Below are 15,945 nucleotides of genomic sequence, written 5' to 3' on the forward strand. Positions count from 1 at the left end.
ATAACCCGGGAAGAAAAACAAAAATGCAGATAGTTCACATTCGTTTCCCAGTGTTTTTTCTTTGGGTGTAGCTGCTTCTGTCCATCATTTATCAATTGAAACTGAGTTAGGTCTCTTTGTCAATGAAATCCACTTCCATCAGAATGCATCCTCATACAATATCGTTGTCGAAGTGTATAATAATCTCCTGGTTCTGCTCATTTCATTTAGCATCAGTTCATGTAAGTCTCGCCAGTCCTCTCTGTATTCATCCTGCTGGTCATTTCTTACAGAACAATAATATTCCATAACATTCATATACCACAATTTACCCAGCCATTCTCCAATTGATGGGCATCCATTCAATTTCCAGTTTCTAGCCACTACAAACAGGACTGCTACAAACATTTTGGCACATACAGGTTCCTTTCCCTTCTTTAGTATTTCTTTGGGATATAAGCCCAATAGAAACACTGCTGGATCAAAGGGTATGAACAATTTGATAACTTTTTGGGCATAATTCCAGATTGCTCTCCAGAATGGTTGGATTCGTTCACAACTCCACCAACAATGCATCAGTGTCCCAGTTTTCCTGCATCCCCTCCAACATTCATCATTATTTTTTCCTGTCATCTTAGCCAATCTGACAGATGTGTAGTGGTATCTCAGAGTTGTCTTAATTTGCATTTCTCTGATCAATAATGATTTGGAACACTTTCATATGAGTGGTAATAGTTTCAATTTCATCATCTGAAAATTGTCTGTTCAAATCCTTTGACCATTTATCAATTGGAGAATGGCTTGATTTCTTATAAATTTGAGTCAGTTGTCTATATATTTTAGAAATGAGGCCTTTATCAGAACCTTTAACTGTGAAGATGTTTTCCCAGTTTGTTGCTTCCCTTCTAATCTTGGTTGCATTAGTTTTGTTTGTACAAAGGCTTTTTAATTTGATGTAATCAAAATTTTCTGTTTTGTGATCAGTAATGGTCTCTAGTTCATCTTTGGTCATAAATTTCTTTCTCCTCCACAAGTCTGAGAGATAAACTATCCTATGTTCCTCTAATTTTTTTATAATCTCGTTCTTTATGCCTAGGTCATGGATCCATTTTGATCTTATCTTGGTATATGGTGTTAAGTGTGGGTCCATGCCTAGTTTCTGCCATACTAATTTCCAGTTATCCCAGCAGTTTTTATCAAATAATGAATTCTTTTCCCAGAAGTTAGGATCTTTGGGTTTGTCAAACACTAGATTGCTATAGTTGACTATTCTGTCTTGTGAACCTAACCTTTTCCACTGATCAACTAATCTATTTCTTAGCCAATACCAAATGGTTTTGGTGACTGCTGCTTTATAATATAATTTTAGATCAGGTACAGCTAGGCCACCTTCATTTGATTTTTTTTTTCATTAATTCCCTTGAGATTCTTGACTTTTTATTGTTCCTTATGAATTTTGTTGTTATTTTTTCTAGATCATTAAAATATTTTCTTGGAAGTCTGATTGGTATAGCACTAAATAAATAGATTAGTTTAGGGAGTATTGTCATCTTTATTATATTCGCTCGGCCTATCCAAGAGCACTTAATATTTTTCCAATTATTTAAGTGTGACTTAATTTGTGTGGAGACTTTTTTGTAATTTTGCTCATATAATTCCTGATTTTCTTTTGGTCGATAGATTCCCAAATATTTTATGCTATCAACAGTTATTCTGAATGGAATTTCTCTTTGTATCTCTTGCTGTTGGGTTTTGTTGGTGAAAATGTGACTTTCTTATATTTTAGACCATTCCCTTTGATTATGTTTGTGACCAATCCTCAAATTTCACTGATCTAGAGTGCAGCTGAGGCACTTTCTATACCAGTACAGATTTACACTCTCTCTGCAACTAAAAAGCAGTTATCTGACCCAGTTAGCCCAATTACTGATAGGTTGAGTAGCTTGAGTCACACAGTTAACATGTGTCAGAAGAGGAACTTGAGAGCAGGCCTTTCTGACTGGAATAGCACATAGGGCCTGGAGTCAGATAGACACATCTCTTTGAGTTCATATCTGGCCTCAAATACTAGCTGTGTGAGAATAATTCTTAAAATGGGTGGATTTTTTTTAGTCACATCCCTTTTTGGGAGTTTTCTTAGCAAAAATACTGGCATGGTTTGCCATTTCTCTCTCTAGCTCATTTTACAGATGAGACGATTGAGGTAACAGTCCACAAGCATTTATTAAATGTCATACTTATGGATTAAGACAACTTTTAGTCTTCAATATGGAGAGACAGTTGCCTATAGATTAGTTCCATCTGCATCTGTGGTGCAACCTGAATCCAGGTGAGTTTGCATTCTGGCTCAGACCTAATTTCTTAACTTCTTTGAAAGAGCGCTGAGCCAAAGAGTTTCAGAGGGAGTAGTGTGTTCACAAGCAGAACTGGCCTAGGCTCTGTGTAATCTGTTTTGAGATTGTGAAAACTCAACTGGACTGAACTTTCTTTCCTGGTGGGATTCTTTAAGTTGAGACAGGAAATAGCAGTAGTAATAATGGTGTTATTACTAATAACTGAAATCATATAACAGTCCAAGTTTTGTGAAACACTGTACAGGTTATTTTCATTTGGTCTTCTCAACAGCCCTTTGACATATGTGCTGTTATTACCCCATATTAAAGAAAAGAAAACTGAGGAGAGAATTTTAAGTCTTTTGCCCAGATGGATTTAAATGCAGATCTTCCTGATTTCAAGTTCCAACCATTGTATCACCTAGCTGCTTCAATAAAGCCACTTAGGAGTTGTAAAATACTGTATGTGAGCACATTTGTTGTTCTCCCTTTTCTCCATTCTTTAAGTACTTTTCCTACAATGTTGAGTGATATAACAGTAAAAGTCATGTGAAGCCTATGAATATTTCCTTGTACTTTAATAATGTCTTGTTCCAGTATGTCTGTAAGTCTCCATTCTTTTTTGAGTTGGAGATTGGTGTTGGCAGAAGAAATTTGGGAGTTTATACATTTTAATGAAAGATTAGCAAATAAAAAACACATTCCAATAGAAACTAGTCTCCTTTGCCTCACATATAAATGATGTCTTTAATGCACCTATGTGGTGATCTTCTTTTAGATCAGATCAATAATCTATCAACTCTAATGAGTTAGCAGTTTGTAAAGATTCCAACACACCTAGTTTTTCATGTTTTCTCTTCTTTCTTCCTTCTTTCCTCTCCTTCCTTCCTTACCTTAAGCTGATTATTACCATCAAATAGTGTTAGAATTTTGTCGTTAGAATTTTTTTATTGTTCTAACTCATGTTTTCTAATTTGAAAATTAGTACAGTGAATGAATTTAAAACTAAGAAAATTTTGCTTACGTAATTGAAGAGAATATTTTTATGGAAGTGATTTACCTCAGAGTCAAATGGTCCTTGAATTTGAAGTAATGTTTTGGATGTAGTAACTTAAAAGATTATTCATTATTTAACCATGCCTAAAATATATTTATCAGTGTCTATATATATGTATGTGCATGTGTGTGTATATATACACAAACACATATATATATATTTAATTTTGAATATGCCTGAATTTAAAAATTTATTTCACTTTAAATTAACCAGGTGTAGTTAGTTGTAGATGCATTTAATTGATACTCTAGGCTGTCCTATTTAGTAATTTTTTTTTTTTTTTTTTGGTGTAACAGTTATATAAATGTTCTACATTAAAACAGGTTAGATGTTATCACTGCTTATTGGCATGGTAGACCGGTTTTATCATTTATGATGTAACTGTTAATCCTAAAGAAATTTGTTTTAGTTCTGTGCACATGGCTTTCACTGTAAGAGGTCTCATATATTAAGCATTAGTGTAACCATGATTTAAGTACAGTTGAAATGGCTACACGTGTTGGCTTTTGTAAGGTGAAAAACAATCTTGTAGCCCTTTCTTGAGACTTGGTACAGCATTTCTATTTTGAAAAGCCACGTGCAAGTTTGCTATTTGAAGATTGTAACTCATGTGGACAGGTGGGGAGAGCAATATAGGTAAAAAAAAAAAAATTATCCATGATGGCCTTGATGATAAGCACTTTTCAAGTACATAAAGCTATGCACCCATTTTTTTTAACAGACTGTGTAGATTGCTAAGAAGACTTGCAATCCAGTCACACAAGCCTATTCCAGAAAGGTGGTACTCATGGAAGAGGAACAGGACTTACCAGAGCAGCCAGTAAGTATTATTTTTGTTTTTTAAACTTAAAGATAGTCATTTAAAAGCTTGGTGTAAGAAATTCAAGATATTGTTCAAAATTTTTTTATTAGATCTTAAAACAAATGGTGACGAAGTTCCTTCTTTTATATTTCTCTTAATGACATCTACAAGGTAGATTCTCAGTTTTGCTAATATTTAAAACAAATTTACTGCTCCAAATAAAAGCGAACCAACTAGGATATCCCCAAAAAAGTCTACCCAAAATATCTGGACTATTTTGAAACATGAAGAAAAATAAGTGGGCTTTTAGAACCAGGTTCCAGTGAGGTTCTGCTGCTTTGTGACTTTGCCTCTTATCTTGGTTTCCCCAACTGTAAATTGGAAAGAATTATATTCCAGTTATTTCTCTCCTACAGCTGTTGTTTTCTTTGTAAGCTAAGCTGTAAAGTACCATGGGGACTTTAGCCATTGTTATTTCAGACAAACAACTTGTAACAAATATGAGCTGCTGTTTTCTTGCAGGTTAGACTAGTGGATTGTCAAGTTGATAGTATCTTCCAGGGTAGAATGAAGACTTTTGGTCTTGTTGTCATTTTTAAACTAAATTCTCCCAGTCAGGCAAGTTGGTTTTATTAGAAATCATAGCTTTAATTCTGTTAATGAAGCCAGACATAAATCTATAGTCTAAAATATAGACTTCTTGGTATCTTTTATTTAGCTACCTATTAATGATTAAACAATGTTTATCTTAATTACATTTAATACAAATCAGTAAATATTTAATAAGAACCTATTATGCACCAGGCTAAGTGCTGAAGATCTAGTGCATTTGAAACGATCAGTTTATAGAAAATCCATTTGCATATACTTTTTATAAATTCACTTTTTGTGTGTGATGTAAGATACACCTTTTCTTGCCTTTTCTAAAAAAGTAAAATCATTCTTTAGGCCTTTCATATGAAAATTAGTTTGAGCATGAATCTTAGCTGGTTCTCATGGAGTATTTGAATTTTCAGCCCTTATTCCTGAAGTGACATTGATGTCTTCAGCACCTCTACAAAGCACAAAAATAGCCTGAAAGATTTGAGTACTAAGTGGATATATCATGGACATTTTTTAATAGTTAAAAGCAAAGAATACTAAAATTTGGAGAAACATTTCTCTTTAAAGAAAAATGTCTAGGAAAGGACAAGGGACTTACCCAAAGGTCATACCCAGCCAATTAAAGAGCTGGAATCCAAACACAGATTATGGAATCACAGGCCCATAGATCGATAGCTAGAAGATACTTTTGCCCAGTAAACCAGTGCTCTTAGAACTCTGGAGAGAAGTAATCTATCCTGCTTTGTAATAGACTCTTCTGCCCTTTCCTTTATACTGTGCTGCTGACTGTGCTGTCCTTCTCATGTAGTCTCCATTTCCTCTTCTGTCATTCACTTCTCAGTCCCTCAGAATTTGTTTTCTGACCTTATCAAATGAGATCATATTTTCAAAGAACTGTGTAGGTTCCTGACATATAGTAGGAATTTAACAAGTGCTTATTTTCTTTCTTTTTTATCCTGTTTTAACATCTCTCTTTGAAATAAACGACTGATTTTTTTTCCTTGCCAATCTGAAAGCACTTTCTCAACACTCACTCTCTGTAGCATTTAACACTATTGACCACTATTTCCTTTCTGAGTTTTTCATAGTACTGCTCTCCATCTATCTGACCACTATTCAGTTTCCTGTGCAAGATCATGATCCATATCCTAACCTCACTTTTGGATATACCTCAAGGCTCTATCTTGGATCTTCTTTTCTTTTCAACATTCTTTCTTAATGATTGAACTCATAAATTCATGTGTTTCAATTATCTTTCTATTCAGATGGCTTTTAATCTATATATGAATCCCTATTCTTTTCCCTAAGTTTCAATGACTTATTACCAAATACCTGTTGGATATTTGAAACTGAATGCCCCCTAAGCTCTTTAATCTCAAAACAGAGCTCATCATTACCTGCAAAACTATCCCTTTTCCAAACTTCCCTGTTTTTTGAAGGCACCAGAGTTCTTCTAATCACCCAGATTTGTAATCTCAGAATAATCCATTAGAATGTGATTTCCTCTCTATATCATATACTTCAACAACAATACTATATGATGATCAATTCTGATGGACGTAGCCCTCTTCAACAAGGTGATGAACCAAATCAGTTCCAGTAGAGCATTAATGAATTGAACCAGCTACACCCAGTGAAAGAACTCTGGGAGATGACTATGAACCACTACATAGAATTCCCAATCCTTCTATTTTTGTCCGCCTGCACTTTTGATTTCCTTCACAGGTTAATTGTACACTATTTCAAAGTCTGATTCTTTTTGTACAATAAAATAACTGTATGGACATGTAGACATATATTGTATTTAACGTATACTTTAACATATTTTACATATATTGGTCAACCTGCCATCTGGGGAGGGGTTGGGGAGGAGGGGAAAAATTGGAACAAAAGGTTTTGCAATTATCAATGCTGAAAAATTATCCATGCATATATCTTGTAATTAAAAAGCTATTAAAAAAAAAGAAGAATGTTATCTCCTCACATGTAGGGAATGTTGAAATGCCTTTGTCTGATTCTTCACTGTTCCAGTAAATGCTTTATGCATAATTCCCTAATTCTTAGTACTTCATATCCATTCAGTGGTTAATTCTTCTTCATCCATCTGCACAGTGCTTTTCACATGGATCCCCATCTCTGTGCTCAGATGTGATCAAACACTTGATCATTTTGTCATCTACAAGTGTTCCACTTTCTTGTTGCAGAAAGTGATTCTTAATCATTCCATTTTTCCTGAGACCTAACTACCCATAGCTCTTGCCTTGTTGTTCCTCCTCACCATATTCTCCATTCCTTTCATCCTTCAATTTTTCAGAAAGAACCAGTAAACATTTATTAAGCACCTCCTATGTGCCAGGGAAGAAAGACATAAAATAGTCTCTGTCCTCAAGGAGTTCACAGTCTAATAGGGAAGAACAGCACATAAAAAAGAGCTAAAATTGAGGGATGGAGTCATAGTAGGGTCATAGTATACATAGTCATGTGGTAGCATGATGAATTTCTTTAGCCAAGGTGGGAAATAATGAAGAGAATTTCCCAGGAGCCAAATCTAATGGAGGTGGATTCAGAGAGGAAAGGGGCCCTCAGGCAGAGGATGCTGAGGAAATGTGAGTTTCCAAGGTGATTTCATCTTACAGATTGATGAGTTTCTAGAAATGATGAAATCCCAGAAAGCAGCAAATGGGAAATAGTATTCTTGCTCAGGCCTTCATCTTTGCCCTTGTTACTCTGGGATTTAAAGCTCCTCACCAAACTCATGCACTATAAGCAGGCTACTCCAACTTACGTGGCTATCCCTCACCCAGAGTAGCCTCTCCCTTTTCAAGCTCTTGTACTCTGTTCCCCATTCCTACAGTGTTCTGCTTCCTTATTATTCCTGGCTTCTTACAAGACTGCTCCTATCTCACCTTATTCAGGGGATCATTCCCATTTTCCCAGCTGCCAGCACCTTGCTCTCTCAGCCTACTTTCCATTTGCTCTGTGTTGTATATTAGATTAACCTAGTTATTTATTTGAGCAAACATTTTTACTTTACTTTGCATCCCCAGCACTTAGTTTAGTGCCTGGATAATTGTTTTCTAAATGCTTGTTGACCAAGTCACTGACTTGGCCATCATTGTGCATAAGTGTTTTATTACAGCTTTGCCTGAACTATTGACATAGATTCCTCATTAGTTTCATATGGGTGCCAAAGTCATACTCTTTTTTTTTTATTATAACTTTTTATTGACAGAACCCATGTCTGGGTAATTTTTTTTACATTATCCCTTGCACTAAATTCTGTTCCGATTTTTCCCCTCCCTCCACCCCCTCCTCCAGATGGCAAGCAGTCCTATACATGTTAAATATGTCACAATATATCTTAGATACAATATATGTGTGCAGAACCGAACAGTTACCTTGTTGCACAGGAAGAATTGGGTTCAGAAGGTAAAAATAACCTGGGGAGAAAAACAAAAATGCAAACAGTTTATATTCATTTCCCAGTGTTCTTTCTTTGGATATAGCTGCTTCTGTCCAAAGTCATACTCTTTAAGTACATTTGTAACTTTGTCACTTCTACCCATTCATAATGAAAGTCAGTGATTCCCTCTTGCCTCTAAAACTTTTTATAACATGCAGCTACCCTAGCTGTCTAGGCTTATCATACATTGCTTGCTTTCATCTACTCAACCATTCAACCTTCTTCCTCATCCCAGAAAATTCCATTTCCTGCTATTCTGCTTTTGTCCAACTTATTCCCTATTCCTGAAATGCGTTCCCTCTCTATCCTTTACTCTGGGAATCACTAATCTCCTTTATAATACAGCTCCTTTATGGTACACATTATACATCAAGTCTTTTCTGATTTACCTGAGGAGATAGTGTTCTGTTTCTTCCCTAGGCCCACATTGTCTTGTTTTTTTGTTTGTTTGTTTTTTGTTTTTGTTTTTACATTCATGTGTGGTTTTCTGGTTGGCTGTCCAAAAAAATCTGGGCTTCTATCGCTAACTTTGCAGGTAGATTCAAACAATGTAGACAGGTCAGATAGAATGAGGAATGAGAAAAGGCCGTTGCATTTACCACTAGTAACTTTTGAGAGGGACAGTCTTTGTAGAGTAGTATTTATGTTGTTTTCCCTATTAGATTATAAATTCCTTAAAGAGGGCAGAAATTATTTCTGGTTTTTTTTTTTTTTTTCTGTATTCCTAGTCTAATTCAATGCTTGCCATGTAATAGGTACTTTAAAAGTTTGTAGTAATTGATTATTTTATTGTGTTTTGAGTGTAAGTCAACAAAGGTAAACTGAGACCCATATTCTCTGATCAAGGTAATAATTTTATTAGCAGGATGCAAACCTGGTAATAAAATAGATTTAATGACAGCATCAGTTAGCCAAAAAACCAAAAACAACTCCATTTTGCAAGCATGGAAAAAAGACAGTATAAGATAGGTGGGGAAATGATGCAATTGATTACAGGGTGGTGCATCATGAGGGTGATGGCAACATGATGGCTTGGAAATTAGGAATAAGAGGCTAACAGCAACCCCCTCCTTCCCTTCCATGACCTTGAAGGGAGCTAGGGAACTTTAATTGAAGGAAACAAAGGATGACCTTTAATTGTTAGCCCCCTCTTTTCTCAAACTATCTTACATAATTAACTTTAAAAAATAACAGCCAGTAGAATATAAGCTTCATGAAGACATGGGTTATTTTTTCATTTGTCCCTATAAACCCATAGGATAACACAGTATATTGCATATAGTAGGCATTAAAAAAAAAAAAAAAGTTTTCCTACAAACATGTATGTAGGTCTCCCCATTTTCAAAAAAATCTTCATTTTAGCCTGCCAGCTTCATGTCCAAGTCAAACTTCTAGAAGGATGATTCTATATTTGGCTGCTTCCAACTTCCTTACCAATGGGATATTAACCAGTTCTTTAAATCTGGCTTTTCATCCGGTAAACCTAATGGCCTTTTCTCACTCCTCATCTTATTTGACCTGTCTATATTGTTTGACTCTACCTGCAAGATTAGAGTTAGTGGCCCAGACTTCTTTGAATAGCCAACCAGCCATCCTTGAAGGAGAACTTGATGGTACAAAGATACAAGACTCTCTGGTGTTCACCCACATCCCCCTTAGGATAAGAGATTTCTTTGAGGCAAGAATACAACATTAATTAGCAGAAATAGATTTCTAAACTTAGCTTATTATAGGCCAGCTGGATTTGATTGACATCACCAAATCTCCTCTCTAACTTTGGGAGAGATAATGTGAGCTAGACACAAATTTCAGTGCTATTTCTACCATACCGCAGCTGCCAGGCTCCATTGATTTGCTTATGATATCACCCTTTATGTCTAAATCATGCCCCCCCATTTTGAGTTCATGTTGCTATACAGTATAAGATACTGGTCTGGTCTTAGTTTGTTTGAATTTATTCTTCATTAGTGTAATGATAACTACTTTTCCTTGCTTTATTTGTATTGAATTGTTTTCTGTACGAGTCCAGCAACAACAAACTGTGTTTTATTCTCAGACTATCCTAGCAAAATGAAAATTCTTCACCAGAATGTTGGCTACCAGAGGCTGAATATTTTTTTCTTAATCTACAGTGACTTGTGAAAATCTTTTAAAGTATAGTCGAATTTTGATTGGCTTCATTTAAAATGCATAACAGTTCAATAATTATATCTTTTGTGTTGTAATTCTGAAGTTCATCATTCTTTTTATATCTCCTAACATCATGTAGTTCAGTATAGGAGGTATTGGGTTGAATAAAAAAAAAAAAGATTGTGAATTATCCAGAATAACAGTCTTTACAGCTTTACTAGGTAGTAGTCAGCTTTCTATTTCTCTTTGTGTTTTGTAGATCCTGGTCTGAGCTAATTAAAAGGTAGAGGTGCTTTGTAGCGAGAAAAATACTTGTTACACAAACAGTCTACACTTGTTTCTTTGTCTGTTTATCTCTTCCAAGTCACCAGAAAAACCCATCACTACTACTCAGAGAATAATGCCTTTTACTGACAGTAGATCATATTGTGACATATCAGAAATTTATGAATAGCACAATTAAGTTGTCATTTGTATGATGTGATGACACATCATGATCTTGAAAACTTATTCTTAGTATTGAAAATGTTGATTGAGAATTTTAAAAAAATGTCCTTTTTGGCTTCTCTTTAATATGATCTACCATTTGAGCCAATAACTATAGTTTTTAGTTGTCATCAACATTATCATTTCATCACTGACCTTGAATATGCCACAATTTTCGTTATTTTATCTGTTAAGTCACACCACTATTAGCCATTGTAATGTTACTCTAAACCTTAACTTTGATAGTTTATAGTATTTCTGATTCACAGAATGAACTAGATTGGGATTTTTTTTTTTAGTTTAGCTATGTCAGATTTTAGTTACAGTAATATTCCATTCAACAAATTTAAATAATTCCTGTGTGCAAGTATTTCTATTAGACATAGAGGATAGAAAGACAAAAAAAAAAAAAAAAAAAAAAAAACAGTTCCTGGCCTCAAAGCCCTTATGTACTGCTTGAGGGGAAGCTAACAAAAAGCATAGCACAAGTAGAATTCAGGAGAGAGTGAATCCTTGCCATGAGGGTGATCAGAGAAGAGTTAGCCCCTGAAAAAAAATCATAATTATAACTGCTAGCCCTTTTTAGGATGCCTCCTAGATGCAAGACATCATGTTGAGTGTTTCACAAGTATGATCTTTAAAGAAAGACAAGGATTCAGCAAAGGCAGCAAACTCAGTCTTTATAAATCTGAGTACATCCTAGGGTCAGATGATAGCGTGTCCTATTCAGGGAGTTGCTATTAATTCAGTTTAGGGCATATTAAAAAGTATAATTAAAAAGCATAGTTTGACATAAAGGGGGGAGGTAGGGAAAAATAGGCAGGAGTCAGGCTATGGAATACCTTACATGTCTGTCTGGGGAGTTGGCATTTTATCTTATAGGCCAATGCTTTTTTTTTTTTTTAAATATTTTATTTTATTTTATTTAATAATAACTTTATATTGACAGAATCCATGCCAGGGTAATTTTTTTACAACATTATCCCTTGCATTCATTTCTGTTCCGATTTTTCCCCTCCTTCCCTCCACCCCCTCCCCTAGATGGCAAGCAGTCCTATATATGTTAGATATGTTGCAGTATATCCTAGATAAAATATATGTTTGCAGAACCAAACAGTTCTCTTGTTGCACAGGGAGAATTGGATTCAGAAGGTAAGAATAACCTGGGAAGAAAAACAAAAATGCAAATAGTTCATATTCATTTTCCAGTGTTCTTTCTTTGGGTGTAGCTGCTTCTGTCCATCATTTATCAATTGAAACTCAGTTAGGTCTCTTTGTCAAAGAAATCCACTTCCATCAAAATACATCCTCATACGATATCGTTGTCGAAGTGTATAATGATCTCCTGGTTCTGCTCATTTCACTTAGCATCAGTTCATGTAAGTCTCGCCAGTTCTCTCTGTATTCATCCTGCTGGTCATTCCTTACAGAACAATAATATTCCATAACGTTCATATACCACAATTTACCCAACCATTCTCCAATTGATGGGTATCTATTCAATTTCCAGTTTCTAGCCACTACAAACAGGGCTGCCACAAACATTTTGGCACATACAGATCTCTTTCCCTTCTTTAGTATCTCTTTGGGGTATAAGCCCAGTAGTAGCACTGCTGGATCAAAGGGTATGCACAGTTTGATAACTTTTTGGACATAATTCCAGATTGCTCTCCAGAATGGTTGGATTCGTTCACAACTCCACCAACAATGCATCAATGTCCCAGTTTTCCCGCATCCCCTCCAACATTCATCATTATTTTTTCCTGTCATCTTAGCCAATCTGACAGGTGTGTAGTAGTATCTCAGAGTTGTCTTAATTTTAGGCCAATGCTTCTTAAACTTATTCTACTTCCAGTTGCAACCTCTTTTTGCCCAATATTTACTGATAATAAATCATAATTTTCCAAACCTTCCCCCCACAATTCAGTTACAAGACCCCACATGGGGTCTCAAACTACAATTTAAGAAGCTAGACTGTAAACAATGGAAGGCCACTGAAGTTTTTTTTTTTGTTTTATTTTTTAAAAAGAAGTTGAAGTGGTCAATTTTTGTACTTCAGGAAAATTGTTTTGCCAGTAGGATGAGATTGGAAACAAGAAGTCCAACAAGCAACTACTAGATTGGTCCAAGTGAAAGGTGTTGAATACCTAAATATTGGTGTCTATATGAGAGGAAGGGGAGGAATGTATGACAGGATATTATGAAGGTGGGATGGACAAGGCTTGCCAATTGATTGGACATGGAATGATTAAGAAGGGGAAAAGAGTTAAGGATCACTTTGCAACTCAGGTCACAAACCTGAATGAGAGATGAAGGTAGTATACCTCCTCCCAAATAGAGAAGTGGAACACATTTAGAGAGGAAAGATTAATTCTGTCTTGTACATAACTGAGTTTGAGAGAGTGATTTAGATAGAATTGTCTATCACACAGTTGATTCAGTTCTAGAAGTCAAGAGAAAGTTCTGGGGTGGATATGGAGATCTGTGAATCCCATGGAGTTCCTCCTCAGCATTTGGTCAGCTTTCTACCTTGTGACTCTGCTCTCCATGCTTGCTTACCATATGCTATCACTGCCATCATGTTGTCTAGCAGCCCAGGAGGCAAGTGGGAAGAGGGATGACAGCTAAATGTGACTCTCTCCTTTTAGTATCCTCTGTTTTGCTCTGGCATTAGCTGCATTTACATAAGAGAGAATGAGCTATAAAGCAAAGGGCCATCTATCTGGAAGACAGTACTCTGATGGGAATGGAGATACTTGGAAGTTGTCCTGGTCCACACCCACATTACTATGACAGGCTCTTATAAATATTTATTGGCATTTTGACTCTTCTCCAAATGCTTTCTTTTATCTAGTTTCTGTCATTTGTGATGGGGAGAAATGACTACAATCTTTTAAGACAGTCTTTCCAGATTGTTGTTCAGGAGTACTGCTTTATCCCAGAGAATCCAAACCTTGGAATCTGGAAGGACTCTTAGACATTGTCTTAATCTTAATTCCTCATATTATAGGTAAAACTGAGGCCCATGCTTCTGAGGCATCATGCATGTGATTTCAAGGCTTGGTTGACTCAAAAGTTAGACAGTCTGGATTGAAGCTCCCTGGCCCTATCACTTCATGAATCATCTTGGACTTAAGCAGATCGTTCCTTTTTTTTTTTTTTTTTTTTTTTTGAACCTTGGTTTCTTCATTTGTTAAATAAGAGGATTGTACTTGATAGCCTCTTGAGGTCTTAGTTCTGATATTTTGTAATTATGTTCTTTGATTTTAAGTGGCTTACCAAATGCTAGTGTTGAGTTAGTGGCATTACTGGGGACCAGAACCTTTCTCCCAAGTTTCCAGACCTATGTTCTGTTCCATAAAACTATATCTTTATTGTAACTCAGTGTTTCCTTTACCTGTCAGTTATGTATTGCCTTGCCAACTCAAATAAAGTAATTTTTTTTCTTCCCTTTGGGTGATTACTTTGTTTGGTTATAGTGTACAAAGCATTTTCTGCAGACTACTATGTGGCCAGTGCAGTTTGAACAATGAGACCTTATGAAAGGAACTTGCTTTAAAAGTTTTTTTACAATTACTCTTGCTATTGTATTAACATAAACTTTTAACATATTTAACATGTATTGCTCAACTTGCCATCTCGGGGAAAGGATGAGGGAAAGGAGGGGGAAAATTGGAACAAAAGGTTTTGCCAAGGGTCAATACTGAAAAATTACCCATGCATATATCTTGTAAATAAAAAGCTATTTAAAAAAAAAACAAACCAGTTACTCTTGCTAATTCTATTTCCCCCCATTTATTCTTTCTCTCCTTTCACCCTGTCCCTCCTCAAAGTGTTTTGCTAATGAGTAACTTTTGAATCTCATCATTTGACCTGGAATAACTTGAAATTTGCACTGAAGATAGAGGGGTAATGGCTGATAAAGCCTCTGGTTTCTGAGCACAAATCCAGGACTATACTTTGCATCCTTTCCCAATTTTGCTTCAGAGAATCTTTGATAAAGCATTAAAAATGTATTATTTTTTATTAAATCTCAACCCTTGAGTATAGATCTTTTTTTTAAATAGCTTTTTATTTAAAAGATATATGCATGGGTAATTTTTCAGCATTAACAATTGCAAAACCTTTTGTTCAAATTTTTCCTCTCCTTTTCCCCCTTTTCCCCCCCAGATGACAGGTTGACCAATACATGTTATATATGTTAAAGTATATGTTAAATATACTATTTTTCTTGAGACAAAGCGTTTGTGCAGTTGAGTGACTTAACTACTTTAGAGCTGCTTTAATTTGCTAAGTGATCTGAGTGATTTTTTCTTATGACTGTAGATAGCTTGGATTTCTTCCCTTGAGAATTACCAGTTCATATCCTTTGACCATTAATCAATTAGGGAATGGCTCTTATTCTTATGAATTGAATCACTTCATTATATAGCTTCTAAATGAGACCTTCATCAGAGAAACTTGCTGAATGAATTTTTTCCCCAGTTAACTATTTCCCTTCTAACTTTATCAGCTTTTGATTCTTATTTTTGAAAAATGGAGATGATAATATGACTTGCTAAAGCAGAATGAATTGTATCAGTGTTTATTGATTAGCATTTGGATAGTATATTCCCCTTTTCATTAGAGTCTTCCACTAGAGCAAAGTGGCCACTTATTAGGCATTCCTGTTTGGCTACTGGCTTATTACTAGCTGACTTCGGAAGACCTTTTTATCTCTCAGGGTTCTGTAACTTGTTGTATTTTTGTTAATTTGTTTAAAAAGAAGACATCTTCATGTGTTGATGTTACCAGGAAGTACAATAAGAGATTCCCATTGTAGGCATATTTTAAATGTACTAAAATTTAGCCTACCTATGTCATTGTTAATAGTAAGGAGAAAATAGACTGATAAGAGTTGGAAAAATCCTTAGATTTCATCTAATCTAGGGGTAAAAAGAGTTATATTTTATCTCAGTACAAGGTAGAGTATCCTAGCAATCAGAGCTGTTCAGAATATAGAATGAACTAATTCATTATTGAATGAGTGCCTCATTCTCACAAGTGTTCAGAACATGAGATATATAGAATATATAATAGAATATAGGGTTTT

The 15,945-nt window shown here is 35.3% G+C and overlaps 1 protein-coding gene across 2 annotated transcripts in view; it reads left to right on the forward strand.

Annotated features, from left to right (window-relative positions):
- EYA3 (EYA transcriptional coactivator and phosphatase 3) overlaps nucleotides 1-15,945 on the forward strand; it is a 102,828-nt gene that overhangs the window by 28,775 nt on the left and 58,108 nt on the right. For both annotated transcript variants that reach the window (XM_051988050.1, XM_051988051.1), the window contains exon 2: nucleotides 4,091-4,189. In XM_051988050.1, the coding sequence (XP_051844010.1) occupies nucleotides 4,157-4,189 (33 nt within the window). In that variant the 5' untranslated portion in view covers nucleotides 4,091-4,156. The remainder of the gene's footprint in view (nucleotides 1-4,090; nucleotides 4,190-15,945) is intronic.

Source organism: Antechinus flavipes, chromosome 3 (genome assembly GCF_016432865.1).
Source record: "Antechinus flavipes isolate AdamAnt ecotype Samford, QLD, Australia chromosome 3, AdamAnt_v2, whole genome shotgun sequence".
In the NCBI taxonomy this organism is placed as follows: domain Eukaryota; kingdom Metazoa; phylum Chordata; class Mammalia; order Dasyuromorphia; family Dasyuridae; genus Antechinus; species Antechinus flavipes.